We start from the raw sequence: 16,232 nt of genomic DNA on the forward strand, positions 1-16,232 counted from the left end.
TTAGGCAATTCCTAGCTACATATTAGGTTGTGTGTTGCATCATTTGGACGTAAATGTAGCCCTGCTCAAGTAAATATGATTTCATTATGATCAAGTTTGTAATTATTCTCAATGGCCAACTCTCATTAGCCATTTTGTAAGTAATGGCTGTTATTAAAGGAAATACTAGAAATCTAGATATCTTTTTATATATATATATAAAACCGCCACCGCAAAATAATTTGTGTAACATGTTTTGCAGATTGATGGCTCCACCTTGCGAACTCTGTGCATGCAGCACGGTCCACTGATCACATTCCATCTGAACCTTCCCCATGGCAATGCTGTGGTCTGCTACAGCTCTAAGGAGGAGGCGGCAAAAGCCCAGAAGTCACTGCACATGTGAGTATCTTTTTTTTTTCAATGCAGGTAAAGAACAGAAATCATACTATGATTGCTAATAATTACTGAGCAGTGTAAGAGGAGGTGAGTGCATTCATTTTAGCTATAAATAACTTGACCACTTCTACCTTGAAAAACTAGATTCATCAAAAGCATTGATTGGTTTATAATTGTAAGAATTAGAATTTTCATAAAAATGTACAGCTTAAGACTGCAAGTTAGGGCTGTGCCGATTTCTCCTCCTTTCCAAAGCGGTTGCCGTTGCTATGCAACCATGAACTGCACTCTACACCACATGTTGACTGAAGGTGCGTTCCATTCGACCGTGCTTCGTAAGTGGACTGCGAAGTTAAATATGGCGCGACCACCATAACGTTGCCAAACGTAATGAAAGCGGAACGAAAACTGCGATACTCAATATTTTGTGCTTCACACTCAGTTTGGACCAATGTCAGTGCAGCGCGAGCCGATCTTGATCAAGCGCCACTGCTACTACACAGCGCTAAGAGGTCCAGTAAAGAAAGCATTAGAATTCGCCAGAGAAGACGAAATGACATCACTGCGAGATCTAGTGAGAAGCATTCAAATTTCTCCGTTATTTACCGTAAATCTCTATTAGATCAAACAGCGCTGGTGTGGAAACCAGGAGAAATATTGAACCATGAAAGTTTGGCAGGAATAGTGAAATGCCAAATTCTCTGCCATTTATTTCTTTTTGCTGTTTCGAAAACGTACCGAACAGTGACATCACTGTACTATGAAACCGAACCGAGAATTTTGTGAACCATTACACCCCTACTTATTACAGATGTTGGTCTACCGCAAAGTTTGCCTTGATTGTTTTACTTTTACATTGCACACATTTTGTAATGTTTTATTTAAGCTCAAGAGTTTCTTTAACACTTACTTTTTATCTTACTATAAGACATAAAGAAGATATTTTTGTTTACATTTTATTTTAGTTTTTTACTGCTTAAACTAATATAATTTGTTGTTTGCCTTTAATAATAATTATATAAATAATAAAACAGCGGTTTAAATTAAAACTTTTCTACTTTGTCTTAAAAAAAAAAAAGGTTATAAAAAAATGTCAGTAATTATTGATCCCAAACGATATGAAACATTATGATGCATGTATTAGCTATATCGCACAGCCCTACTGCAAGTTCATATTTTCTTTTTGACGTTTGATACATTCCTATATGAAATGTGTGTGTGTATATGTATATACATATATATACATATATATATATATGTATTGTAAGTGATTGCAATAAAGGGTTAGTTCACCCAAAAATAAAAATTGTCATTAAATACTAACCTTCATGTCGTTTCAAAACCTTAAAGGGTTAGTTCACCAAAAAATGAGATTTCTGTCAGTAATTACTCACCCTCATGTTGTTCCAGCCCCGTAAGATTTTCGTTCATCTTCGGAACACAAATCAAGATATTTTTTTAGCTTCCAGACGAGATCAGGTGTGCTTCTACTGTAGCCACATTCAAATCCAGACTCAAAACACTTCCGTTCAGCTGTGCATTTACTGAATGAGCACTGTGCCACTGTTCGTCCGACTGTTTGCACTGTATTTTATTTTATTTTCTAAACTGATTTAATTATTCTTATTTTTTTTATTATTTATGTAATTATTTTAATTTCTTCTATGTAAAGCACTTTGAATTACCACTGTGTATGAAATGTGCTATAAAAATAAACTTGCCTTGCCCTAAGTTATCAAGCAACGATAATACTTTTTGTGCGCAAAAACAACTTTTTTTCAACTATTAATTTTCTTCCGTGTGGGCCTCTGACCTGAGTTCACGAGAGCGCCATGCCTGAGAACTGAGGCATGAACTGAGAGGAGGACGCAGATGGGTCTCGATGTAGTGTTTAAAATGGTTCTAAAGTGTGCATTTCCTGGATGTCAGAACGTTAAAGTGCCTTACCAATGCCGCAAAATGATTGGCTTACCTTTCACACTTTCCCATCAAATGATAGTGAGTGTCATCTTCTCAGTTCTCTCGCATGTGCCGTGACGCTCTCGTGAACTCGCATTAGAGGACCACACAGAAGAAAACGTGTAGTAAACGCAGGTTCTACGTTAGGACGCCGGCTCATTATTGGCTGGCTTCAGCATCATACGTCGTGGTGTCTGGCACTGTTTACCTTGTTATAAGCGTAGCAAACTGACATAAAGGAGAAGAGATTGTTGAATAGTCTTTTTTTTTCTTTTCTTTTTTTTTGCGCACAAAGTTTTCTCATCACTTCAGAATTAAAGGTTTTGGGTGAACTAACCCTTTAAGGGTCCTGACTGAAGTTTATCAGCCTGTTTACTTATTTGGTTGAAAAACTATAATAATGTGGCAACCTCTATGCAAAGCGGTTTCCAGATTCCCAGAACCACATGCTGGAGTTCACACAGACTTGTATGAGAGTGCAAGGCACAATACTGATAAAGGCTCTGCTCTTCCTCTTCCTCCTCAGGTGTGTTTTAGGGAACACTACTATTCTTGCAGAGTTTGCTAGTGAAGAGGAAATTAATCGTTTCTTTGCACAAGGTCAGTCAATGACTGCCTCTCCCAGCTGGCAAACGCTGGGCTCTTCTCAGAATCGGATCGGATCCATCGAGGGTTCTCACCCCTTCCCAAACCGCACTGATCCAAATCACTGGAACGGCAGCGGGCTGTCAGGAGCTGGCAGCGGAGACCTGCACGGCTCGTCTCTCTGGGGCGTTCCCAATTACTCCACGAGCCTGTGGGGCAGCCCCAGTGGTGGTGAGGGAGGGAGAATCAACAGTCCCTCCCCCATCAGCTCCTTCCTTCCTGTTGACCATCTGATGGGAGGTGGGGAGTCCATGTAGTGCATCTTTCACCGTCTGACTTAAAAACAAAAAAACAACAAAAAAATCAAAAACATACAAACCCGTGACCTCAATGTGGAAATAGTTAATCATAATCATATGACCATATATATATTATATATAAAAAAAATCAAATGGCACTAGTTAGACTTTCTTCACTTACAAAAAAAACAAAAACAATGCGGGGTCACCCTGTGGAAACAAGTTACGTTTTTTTTTTCTGCACATATGTCCACTTTGTTTTAGCCCAAAACATATCAGTTTGAATACTTGAATCATGCAGGCCAATTCTATAATGTGAAAGGATGTATTTACACTTCCAGGTAGTGCTCTTCATACAGAAAAAAGCTTCAGTTGAGCTCATCTGTTTATTCATCATGTTTATTTGAATTCCAATTCTTTTCGTTTTGTTTTTATGATTTGCTGACAATGTTGGAGTTTGAGCTTTTTTAACTTTGCACTGAATGTGGTTTTTCTCAGTATAATCTGCAATATGGAGGGAGCCGACAGTTCCAGTGTAGTTGTTTACTCAAGGATGTTCTTAAAGTGTGCGCTCTACTATGCCTTGATGTACGCCTACCTTATTGTGGTATTGTGGAGTTTGAGATCAAGATATAGATGCTGACTTAGGATTATTTGATGATATTACAGAAATAAGTATTGCACCAATTTTGTTTTAAAACTAAAGAATTTAGCTCTGCAGTGTAAAAAAAAACTGTAGCCACAGCTGTGACTTGCAAACCCGACCTGCAAGCCAGGGGGAACAGCACTTTCAAAATAGGCTTTCAATTTTGTTTTGGAGGCGTCACTTGTGCCCTCTTGTTTACAAAACTTTTTGAGGGGGAAAGTATGGTCATTCTTCCTTTTATTTTAAATGAAAAAAAAAAAAAGCATAAAGAATTTTTTAAAAATCATATAAAAATTATAAAATACAAAAAAAAAAAAAAAGAACAAAAAACGACAAAAGAAAACTTAAAAAAAAAAGAAATCTTGAGGATGAAGACGAAGCTTTCTATCTCTGGGAATACTGATCAGTGTTTGGCCATGTCATTGGTTATTTTATCTATTCCTCTTGTCTGCTAAATAACCAGCATGGTTCTCAGGAAATATAGCCAGTTTTCCCCCATAGAAACTCCTTGTAGGAAAATCCAACTTTTAGCACTGAAACTACTTATAGCTCTGTAAGTTTTTCTCTGCCAAATAACTGCTTTAAGCTGGAGACATTCTACATACTGCTTTTCGAATATGCTGTCTTTTTAATAATGAGTGGATATGGTTTGCTGAATCACTATCTAGTCCTTCCCTTTTTCCCACTGAGTGGCTCAATGTTTTTCGCTTTGTGACTGTCGAAGTAACTGTCAAAAGTCATAAGAAAAAGCAGAAATCTGTAACTATGCATACTGTGGCCACTGACTCGGCCTACAGAATCGCTTTTTCTTTGTCTGAAGTAATGTTTTATGTGTTTCCGCAATTTGCATATACATTGTTTGAAAATATATATATATATTTATATATATATATATATATTTTCCTCATCGCCAGAGCTGGTGTTAAAGAAAATCTTGTTTGGTTATTTTAACAGTGCAAAAGTCGTCCACATTTCATTGCCTTGATTCAAATTGTGTCCGAAGATGCAACAAGTCAAGTGGCTTTTAACTGTTTACAAATAGAAAATGATTGTAATGTGTACAGTTTGGTTGTGTTAATCTGAAGTTCCTTACAATATTAATAAATTAATGTTTTGGCTGCTCATTACCTTTTTTTTTTTTTTTTTTCCTCCCCTTTTCCCCCTTCCTCAAAGCTGGTTTGTCATTGAAAATGGCTTGCCTCTGTACTTGTGGCCAAGGAAGGCTGGATTAGAGGTGAATGTAATCTATTGCTGGTAGTTAAAATAATGTGCGTAGATTTGCAGACTATTTACCTTTTATTGTACTATATTTTAGGTGCACAATTTATGAGACGCTTCAAGAGCGAGAGGGAGAGAAAGATGTCAGCATTAGGCTAAGCCATGGACCTTAATATTTGTTTAAGCTGTTGTTGTTGTTTTGTTTTTCTCCAGTTTGTTTTATTTGAGAAGTAGAACTTGCGTGGTGTTAACTTATCCATATTTAATGACTCATCGTACAAAACCCTGAGTATTACCCTCACTTTATGGTTGCGTGCCAGTATTGAACCATTTTAAGTAACCGCTTTACCAAATATACTTCAATCAAAGGATTTGTTTACTTAATTCCAGACCTGGCTTATCTCATTTTGTTTGTCTGACTAATTTTAAGTGGAACATTGGAGAGAAACTACATAACGAAAGCCGAAAAATACGTTTTTGGAATTGCACTTGGTGTACATAATGAACTAGAGAAGCTTGTACTGTATTTGTGTTCTGGAGGCAGACTGTAGCTTTGGAGACTGGATGGGCCTTTTGTTTGTCTTTTATTCTTTGTGTACATTGGCTAGACTCTTTAAAGCGTGCGTTTGTGCCTGCGTGTTTGAGTGGTCCACTCCATTCCTGCGCATCAGGAGCCCGAGTATTCTCCTCTTGTATGGGGGCGTATAATTGCAGGTATGACCGATCGGATTGCCGTGACTTTGTTTACTCCCTCGATGTGGATTGCTCAATCTTTTGTGCTTCAGTTACATGTTCGTATGCATCCAGGATAGCGCGTGCCCTTTCTGGAAGTGCGGCGCTGAGCTTTACCAATGGTTCTGAATGGGTTCTTTCCTGCCGTCTTGGCAAACATGCTAGTTTCCCTATTCTTCATGGCTTTGTTTTTCTGAAGTGAACTGTGAAAGCATAGGGAAAAGCCATTGGCACCCAGTTTGTTTCCACTTTAATTATCCATTTTGTTTTTTTGCTTTCCCCCCACCCCCTCCTCTTAATTTTGTTTTATGTATGTGCAGCTGTTTGGTGTTAGACAGAACTGTCATGCTGAGACATTTTGATAATCCACTGTCATGCCAAATTATCAAGTAGGGGGAGGAAAGGGATTTGTTTTGTAAAAGCTGGACAATGTATATGCTTCAAATGTCACTTGCAAAACGGATGTTTTGAGGATATTCATGAGCAATGTACAATCCCCATTTTTTTTTAGGTTGAACGTAGAGGAAAATGAAAAAGTGACTTGGCCTGACATTCTACTTTTGTACTGAAATTGTCATTCTTTTCTGATTTATCCTGTGAGCAAATATACCCATGTCTTTTAAATGGTTCCTACTGTTGAACAATGTGCTAAGGCAATTGACTTAAACTGTGAGTATTGCTGTCATGTTATTATAAACCCAAAAAGCTTTAGTAAAACCAGCACAAGAAATGGATGAACGAGAGTTTAAATCGAAGCTTCCACCATGGGGAAATTCTAAGAGAGTCTATGCAGTGTAGTAGGGTGAGGCTTCCATGTTTGTGTCTTTGCTTAATGAAATCCTGACCACGGTAGTGGTTCGGATTTAAAAATACGATTCCTGTAATGTGCCATGATTAAACATTTTCTTCTGTTTTTGTCACAAAAATTGGCCAGTTGTAGCAAATGGAGGGTTGCATTAACATTTCCTTTTTCACAGCGCTCCTCACTGAACGGGCTGTGGAATAGCAAATTCTTCTAGTGGTCTGTCCAGAAATAGTTTTGCTCACATGTAACCTATATGCACACTGCTTTGATAGACTGTTTGAAAATGAATAGAAATAAACATCAATAAGATAACTTAAATGAGCAGGAAGTTCTTTTCAGCGTCTTCCTGGGGTCATCTTAGAATTTTAACTTGGGGAACTGCACTTTTTGAAGGACAATCCTTATTTGTATTGGTAACAATTGACACAAGGTTTAGTCTAGTAATACATGGTAGATACTCAAATGTGTAGTGATGAATGTTTCCTGTAATGTTTTTTTTTTTTTCCTTCTTTGTTGCTTGGTTTTCAATTTTAGTACCCTTAAGTGCATATGTAACGAGGTAGTTGAGGTTATAGAGTAGTTTTTAGGTCTTTTGTTGGCTGTACTTGTAGACTGATAACTGTTTGTAAAGTCCTGATATTGATATCGGAATACAAAGCTGTATAACTTGGGTACAACCCGCAATAAAGCCTAACAGTGACATGGTGTGTAATGTTTTGTTTTTTTTACTGCAAATGCAATTGGAAAACACTCACAAATCGTATATCTTTATCACATGCCACATTTTGGCATTAGACCTGTGCAAATATGTAGTTACTAAATAGTTGCCAAGGGCCGCCTCATAAAACATGTATGTGGAGTGTAATTAATATTATACCTATGATAAAGCTTTATTGTTAGGTTTTTGTTTTTTTGCCTGTTGAAGACAATCATCAATTATTTACAGGGTACTTAAAGTTGCCTAAAACCAAAACCATCAAAAACATTTGTTACTTGAAATAAAATCCCATAAAATAAAAATCAGCACTTACCAAAGCAACATTTCTGGTTTTCATAACTTGATGTTCTAAAATAACTCTGTAGACATGTTCAAAAAGCAATAATAAAATATGATAAACAAAATTACTAGACCTTTAAAATTAAAATACACAAACTATAATTTATCTCAATGGTGGTTGGGGAGAGATTCCCTTATTGTAAAGCGTTTTGAGTGTATTTTTGGAGTACATATGGAAGCGCTAAAATGCCTCCATATTACAAATAACACTGGCTCATTAGCGCACATTTTGATTCACATGCATGTCTTGTCCACTGGTATAGGTAGTGATTACATGCACAGACAAAAATAAACTGCTTTTAAAAGAGGCTCATCACATGTGTTTACATGACAAAGACTAGTCAAACAGTGGCCTTGAAAAAAGTGTTTTATTTTACATAAAGGTGGACTATCATGAGATCGCTTTAGTACTGCTGCAGTACTAAATCATAAATCAAGGGTGATGCCACTATGGAAGTTTTGCACCTTCAACGGTACAAGAAATACTTCTCAAACATGACTTTAAGGCCTGAACGATTGATTCGTATCGTTGTGGATACGAACCAAACTGGTCCTCAAATCAGTCTAAATTATTCTTTAGTGAAACAGCCTGAATTTGAATGATTTTTTTAAATCTTTATCCAGTAATCATAAGCAGATGTCATAGAAATGTGCTGGTCAGAAAGTGTAGGACCTTGAGGTTTCCTATACACTCACCTACTACCTGCTGCTGTAAGTAGTGTCGGAAGTGCCACACATTTTGAAACATCTTATGAATTGCTTACAGATATTATGCATTTTAAATTGGTGAAGGATGCAATTTTTCAATGGAAAAAACAGCAGCTTTAAGGATTGCACTGATATTCACAAAGTGGCACTGACCTTGTAAATTAAGTAGCCGTTTCACTGCCCTTCCACTAGAGGGACCAGTGAGAGGCTTCACTTATGGCATGACAAACCAAAGAATTACAATTTAGTCTTGGCTTTATTTTCAGCTCAAGTTCCCAAGAGTTTATAGTGACATTTTCATTAAATACAACAGTACACATGACAAGGCAGTTGACACCATAAGCAAGAGACTGGAGTGGATACAGCTGATCCACATCCATATTGTATAATACAGTCAATCCTTCTACCTGTGAAAATGAGGAAAGAAAAAAGGATATTTTAGGATCATAAAATACAATTACCAAGCATGCACAAGTTACCTACAATCTAGGCATTATAGCTCATAAGACAGGGCATACGTACCATACGACTTACCTCTATTCATACGCATCTTTTTTATCCGCAATGTACTGTACAATCTCCTTAGGAGTCATAAGCTTCTCCGCCTCTACATCTGGGATCTCAAATCCTGTGGAATATGAATTCAGTGCTTATAAGAAGTGACGGTTGTTTAATGCTTTAATACTAGAGAAACAAACCCCTACTAACCAAACTCATCTTCCATAGCCATGATAATCTCCACCTGGTCCAAGCTGTCCAGCCCCAGATCTTTCATGAAATGAGACGATGTTTGAAGCTTGAAGAGGAAAAAAAATATATATATCATGTCAGAGATTGATGCTGGGAATATGCATAATATCTCAAATGTAAACCAAGCAAATGCAGTAACAATAAATCAGTATATCCACACAGAAAAATTTATGAAAAATGGTAGGCAAGTAAATTGCACATAACTGTCCATCAAATTTCAGTGCACCCATGCAATGTTACAGTATAGGCGTGACGTATCTCTCACCTTCTCTGGATTGATCTTGTCATACAGTTTAAGGACGTACATAACACGGTCTTGGATGTTCTCTAAAGTGAGGGGTGGAAGATCACCGTAACGCCGACACAGATGAAGAGACGGGCCTGAAATCTAGAGACATGCAAACATTGACATTATGACTTAAAAATGAGAAACATAAATATTTGGTCTCTGTTGCAAATTGCTTGATTTAGTACACAATGATCACTAGAATAAATTAAAGCTGCAAGCAGCATTTGTCGGTGTTCAAGCTTTTAAGGCCTTTAAGCATTTAAGACATTAAGTTTTATTTAGCAAGCATTTAACCACTGACATCATAGATGGAAAAGACTACGTTTTAGCATGATTTACCATGATATACCACATTTTAGTGTGATTTTTCATGATTTACCATGTTCCAGTATGATTTACCATGAATCTAGCATGATTTACTATAGTTTACCATGATATACCAAGTTCTAGTATGATTTACCATGATTGACCCTGTTTTAGCATGGTTTACAACAATTGAACACATTCTATTATGATTTAATGATTCTAGCATGATTTACCATAGTTTATCATGATTTATCTTAGTTTACCTTGATTTACCATGTTACAGGATGATTTACCATGATATACCACATTCTAGAATGATTTACCAGGATTCTAGCATGATTTACCCTATTTACTATGATTTACCATGTTTCTAGAGTTATTTACCACGATTTACCACGTTGCTAGCAATTATGTGAAGCATCAGAACAAATGAAGTGATATACTCTGACAAAATATGATTGTGTTATAATAGTAATTGTTATAGAAGGGATTTTTTAGTGTCTAAATATATGAATGCAAAAGCACATGTGAAAAGACTATTAATAAGTAGAATGTCCAGCAGAGGGCAGTAGAAGACCACTTATTGGCTCACTTTCATTTTGAACTACTTGGTTTCACCAGTAATCTGCATGCTTACAAACACAAACACACACACACAATTTTCATGCTTCTTTATCATGTTATTTCACATGTTCTGACCTGTTTTTAAGAAGATCTGAGCATTCATTGAAAAGATATAGGCTTTCGGGGACACTTGGTCAAGGCTACATATTGAAGTGACCCTATTATAGCCATCCAAATGCAGGAGTTCAACTTTTTCTGATAATTATTGATGTAGAGAGTCCAGATAATTATTCTGCACTGGTTTTGAACATTGTGATATGAACATTATTTTATCATAGATGGAAAACACCATTTACAGCCAATACAGGCAATTTACCATAGGAAATATATGGTTTTTAACTGTTATAGCGCCATCTATAGTCCGATCTCCATATAATTTTGCATGCTTGTTAATGATGTTATTTCACATATGCCCACCAATTTTCGTGAAGTTCTGAGTTTTTTTTTAGGATTTATAGGCTTATGAGTGTATTTTGACACGCCCATTTTCTAAATTACCCTGTTATAGCCATCCAAAGGCAAAAATTACACTTTTTTTCGATAATTATTGATCTAGAGAGTCCAGAGAATTGTCCTAGACTGGTCTGGTTCTGATCGGGCGAAAAACCAGGGACTAGTTCGCAAAAGTAGGTTTTTTACATATTCGTGAATATTTAATGAACGGTTTAATTGACAGCAGTGGTTCTTGAGGCAAAGTTGTTCAGCATGAGGAGATCTATCAAATGGTATGCATATTGTGACGATATTTGTAACACCACGTGATTACAGAGGGCGTAAAACTCGTTAGCGCCAACTAGTGGCCGATTTCTTTCAAAATTCTTACAGACCTCTGGGGCCATGAGTTGAACATGCCCACTGAGTTTCGTTCCGATTGGCCATCGATAACCTTGTGCTAAACTTAATTGGCCGATGGCGGCCATGTTTTTTGAGATACGACAATATCCTTTTACACGTACATGGGGCCTTGGGCCAAGACACTGCATACCAAATTCCAAGTCAATAGGACAAACGGCAAGCTGTTTATATGTTTTTTCGGGTTTATAGCGCCACCATGTGGCCAATCGACGCGGTTTTTTTACCGTGACCTCAAATTGACGTCCTACACATGTGTACCAAGTTTGGTGAAGAAATCTCCTTTACTTCTCGAGTTATAGCCATTTTAGTTAAATAGACTCCTCACACAACGTTCATTTGGCGCCCCCTAGCGACTCCGATTTAAAAATTAATTTTTTTTTCGATCATTATTCATCTTCAGAATCCAGAGAACATTTCTGCACTGGTTTGGTTCCGATCGGGTGAAAAACCAGGGACTAGTTTGCAAAAGTAGGTTTTTAACAAAATTCAAAATGGCGGAAAATTTTCCCTACCGGAAATAAAATCGGAGATAAACGTTTTGTTCTTCAGGAGTCCAGCTTTCCAATGATATAAGACACTTGAGGCTGGGACATACGGTCTAGGAGATATGACCAGTTTCGCGTATTTGCTGCTATAGCGCCACCTATGGGCCAATCGGGCTCATATTTTGATAACCTCTCCTCGATTTTTGTACTACCTATTGGCAAAGTTTCAAGTCTCTAGGACTTACGGTTTGGGCTGCACAATGCGTTTTACAGGAGAATAATAATAATAATTAAAGCTGCAAGCAGCATTTATCGGTGTTCAAGCCTTTAAGGCCTTTGAGCACATTAAAGCATTTAAGACATTAAGTTGTATTTAGCAAGCTTTTAAACACTGACATAAATAGATAGAAAAGTCCATTTACCATGATTTACAATTTACCATACATTTAGCATGATTTACCATAGTTTACCATGATTTATCAAAGTTTACCATGATTTACCATATTCTATGATGATTTATAATGATTTACTATGTTCTAGTATGATTCACCATGACTTACCATGTTCCAGTATGATTTACCATAGTTTTCCATGATTTACCTTGTTCTAGCATGATTTACAACAATTGAATACATTCTAGTTTGATTTAATATAATTTTAGCATGATTTACCATAGTTTACCATGATTTATCTTTGTTTACCTTGATTTACCATGTTACAGGATGATTTACCATGTTACAGGATGATTAACCATGATACACCACATTCTAGCATGATTTACCCTATTAACTGTGATTTACCATGTTTCTAGCGTTATTTACCATGATTTACCATGTTGCTAGCAATTATGTGAAGCATCAGAACAAATGAAGTGATAAACTCTGACAAAATATGATTGTGTTATAATAGTAAATGTTATATAAGGGATTTTTTAGTGTCTAAATATATACATGTAAAATGAAAGTGAGCCAATAAGTGGTCTTCTACTGCCCTCTGCTGGACATTCTACTTATTAATAGTCTTTTAACATGTACTTTTACAAGTCTTGATTTTTACCAGTGTTTTGCACTAAACCAAACCAGTTTCTCCATGTTAAAAACTCCATTATGCATGCTTACACACATTACACGTCCATCAAAATAACAAAGATATAGCTTTAAGCATTTGTTTGTTAGTCAATGCTGAAAGCTGATAAAAAGATTACAAATATAATCCTGCTGCTCTCTCTAGTGGACAACAGTGTTATTGCAGCCTCCATCTTCAGGTTGAAGTGAATGAATGAAGGAAATTTGGTTTTTCACTTATATTTCGGGAACGAGAAGGCGAAAAAATCTGAAACTCGGAGCTTAGATAGTGCTCGAGGTGCCCTGTGTAATGAGACCATCCCGGTGTTGGTGGGCGATTGGGGCCGGGAGTTATTCCCGTTCAAATGCAATCCTTTTTTGGCTTATATCTCGGGAATGCCCAGGCCAAATCGCACCAAAATCGAATCGAAGCTAGGCGGGGACGGGCCCTTTCCAACAAGCTATTCCACAAGGATCGGGGTGGTCTGGTTCGGGAGTTACAGCCGTTCAAATTCGGAGGTCTCGCGAATTCGACATTCGCGGGGGGGGGGCGTTCCTGAGCTCCGCGACAATAGATTTCGATTAAGAGCATGGAGAGGACCTTACCATCAAAATTTAAGCGCGCAACGACTTTCCGTTTTCGAGTTATGAGTGAATTTGTACTGCGTGGGGCGTGGCCTAAATGGCGGCCTCCGTTTCACTTTCACTTTAACAATTCCCATTTCTCTGTGTGATACAATTGTCAATAGTAATACTCCAATAGATGAATTTTGTCAAAATGTGATTGTAAATGTTAAAATAGTGATTTTATAAAGTCTAAATATGAATTATAGAATAATATTAGTGAGTAGTATGACCAAGTGACCAGAAGGGGGCAGTATTAAACCACTTATGTCAATATGACTAGTTTGCAAAAATAGGTTTTTAACATAATAGCAAATATTTAATGAACAATTTTATTGACAGTAGTGGTTCTTGAGGCAAAGTTGTTCAGTATGAGGAGATCTATCAAAATATATGCATATTATGTGGATGTTTTTAACACCACGTGATTACAGAGATGGAAAATACCATTTACAGCCAATACAGGCAAGTCACCATAGGGAATACATGGTTTTCAAAGCTTTTTAACAGTTATAGCGCCACATATGGTCCGATCTCCATGAAACTCGGCGTGCTTCTTCAGCATGTTATGACACATAGGCCTAGCAATTTCTGGGAAGTTTTGAGTTTTTGTTTAGGATTTATAGGCTTTTGAGTGTATTTTGCCACGCCCATTTTCTAAATGACTCGTTATACTCATATGAAAATTGCAAAAGTTGAACTTTTTTCGATAATTATTGATCTAGAGAGTCCAGAGAATTGTCCTAGACTGGTTTGGTTCTGATTGGGCAAAAAACCAGGGACTAGTTCGCAAAAGTAGGTTTTTAACATATTCGTGAATATTTAATAAACGGTTTGATTGACAGCAGTGGTTCTTGAGGCAAATATGTTTACCATGAGGAGATCTATCAAATGATATGCATATTGTGACGATATTTGTAACACCACGTGATTACAGAGCCTTAAAACTCGTTAGCGCCAACTAGTGGCCGATTTCTTTCAAAACTCTTACAGACCTCTGGGGCCATGAGTTGAACACGCCCACCGAGTTTCGTTCTGATTGGCCTCCGTTAACCTTGTCTAATAGGTGATTCAACTTCATTGGCCAATGGCGGCCATATTTTTTGAGATACGCCAATATCCTTTTACACATACATGGGGCCTTGGGCCAAGACACTGCATACCACATTTTAAGTCAATCGGACAAACGGTCAGGTCTTTATATGTTTTTTTCTGTGTTATAGCGCCACTATGTGGCCAATCGACTCGGTTTTTTTATCGTGACTTCAGATTGACCTCCTACACATGTGTACCAAGTTTGGTGAAGCTATCTCATTTAGTTCTCGAGTTATAGGCATTTTAGTCAAATAGGCTCCTCCCACAACGTTAATTTTGCGCCTCCTAGCGACCGTGAATCGAAATTTCAACTTTTTTTCGATCATTATTGATCTTCAGACTCCAGAGAACATTTCTGCACTGGTTTGGTTCCGAGCGGGCAAAAAACCAGGGACTACTTTGCAAAAGTAGATTTTTGACAAAATTCAAAATGGCGGAAAATCTATCATGGCGGAAATGAAATCGGAGATATACATTTTTTACGTCAGGTGGTCAGCTTTCCAATGATATAAGACACTTGAGTCTATGACATGCGGTCTAGGAGTTATGACCAGTTTCGCGCAATTGATTGCTATAGCGCCACCTATAGGCCAATCGGGCTCATAATTTGATAACCTCTCCTCGATTTTTGTACTACCTTGTGGCAAAGTTTCAAGTCTCTAGCACTTACGGTTTGGGCTGCACGATGCGTTTTACAGGAGAATAATAATAATAATAATAATAAAAATCGGTACAATTACAATAGGTTTTCAGCACTTCGTGCTTGAACACCTAAAAATCAGTACAATTACAATAGGTTTTCAGCACTTCGTGCTTGAACACCTAAATAATCTCCCTCTACCAATTGAAGGTATGAAAACTGTCTTATGTGTCTGCTTTTGTTTCACAGCTAACAAAATACGTTGGACAGAATGTTAGAGACTAATTAGCTTTGGTCACCATTGACCATACAGTCAAATGAAGAGTCTGGATATATCTTTTGTGTTCCTCATAATGAAGTCATACACGTTTGGAATGACACGACTATAGAATTTTCATTTTTCGTTAATTATTCCTTTAATAATAGCTACAACAATAATAGACATAGAGACTGCCAGAGCAATAACCGCCAGTGAAGATGCATTGTATTCTCCTAATCGGTTTTATTAAGTTAACTTAACTAGTAGCTATTTCTACTATAAATAATTATGACATGGGTTTAAAATCTTGCACGCCACTCTGATGTGGTAGTAGTAGGTGTATGTTGTGAATGCACATTATTTTAACTGAGACTATGGCTGCCCGCTGTCATGCATGAATAGATTGTCGGAAAGACACAGGTAGGTCACAGAGTAATCCAGCACCAGTAGGCCACACACACAAACATCCCCGTCTGCAGAACTCTCACCCGCACTAGGTCAGTCCACCTCGTCCGCTGGCCGCGTGAAACGGCAGAGAGAGCTCGCTGGTTTGAGGCGAGGGGCGCGCAGGCGGATCTTGTTAGCATGTTGCCATGATTTAACCTTGCAGAGGCGCGAGCGACGGAGCGCATACAGTGTGCAAGCGCACGGGACGCCATGTCTGTGAATTTCTATCCCACAATTCACTGCGACAGTCACTGACTCACTGGACATAAGTTTGACATGCGCGTGCGCACTCTGTTAGCCCACAAGTGCGGGTATTTTCCGCGAACCGGTTCTTTCGAACGGTGGAACAGTGCTAACGAATCCAATTCATTGAAAAGATCCGACTCAAATAATGAATTAAAACACGA

At 37.6% G+C, this 16,232-nt stretch overlaps 2 protein-coding genes across 3 annotated transcripts in view; one reads left to right on the forward strand and one right to left on the reverse strand.

The window, feature by feature from the left end:
• The window catches only part of LOC307009575 (trinucleotide repeat-containing gene 6A protein-like), a 40,946-nt gene extending 36,796 nt beyond the window's left edge, over window positions 1–4,150 (forward strand). For both annotated transcript variants that reach the window (XM_079633417.1, XM_079633418.1), the window contains 2 exons: window positions 242–381; window positions 2,864–4,150. In XM_079633417.1, coding sequence (XP_079489543.1) covers window positions 242–381; window positions 2,864–3,239 — 516 coding nt within the window. In that variant the 3' untranslated portion in view covers window positions 3,240–4,150. The remainder of the gene's footprint in view (window positions 1–241; window positions 382–2,863) is intronic.
• A 3,880-nt stretch (window positions 4,151–8,030) lies between these two features.
• Window positions 8,031–16,187, reverse strand: ndufab1b (NADH:ubiquinone oxidoreductase subunit AB1b). The gene is made up of 5 exons (XM_079634097.1): window positions 15,867–16,187; window positions 9,403–9,525; window positions 9,096–9,183; window positions 8,922–9,015; window positions 8,031–8,794 (listed from the first exon to the last, which is right to left on the reverse strand). The coding sequence occupies exons 1-4, from the start codon at window positions 16,035–16,037 to the stop codon at window positions 8,924–8,926; spliced, it is 474 nt and encodes a 157-aa protein (XP_079490223.1). The 5' UTR covers window positions 16,038–16,187; the 3' UTR covers window positions 8,031–8,794; window positions 8,922–8,923.
• Window positions 16,188–16,232: the final 45 nt, after the last annotated feature.

This window comes from Phoxinus phoxinus (assembly GCF_949152265.1).
Source record: "Phoxinus phoxinus genome assembly, chromosome: 1".
Taxonomy (NCBI): domain Eukaryota; kingdom Metazoa; phylum Chordata; class Actinopteri; order Cypriniformes; family Leuciscidae; genus Phoxinus; species Phoxinus phoxinus.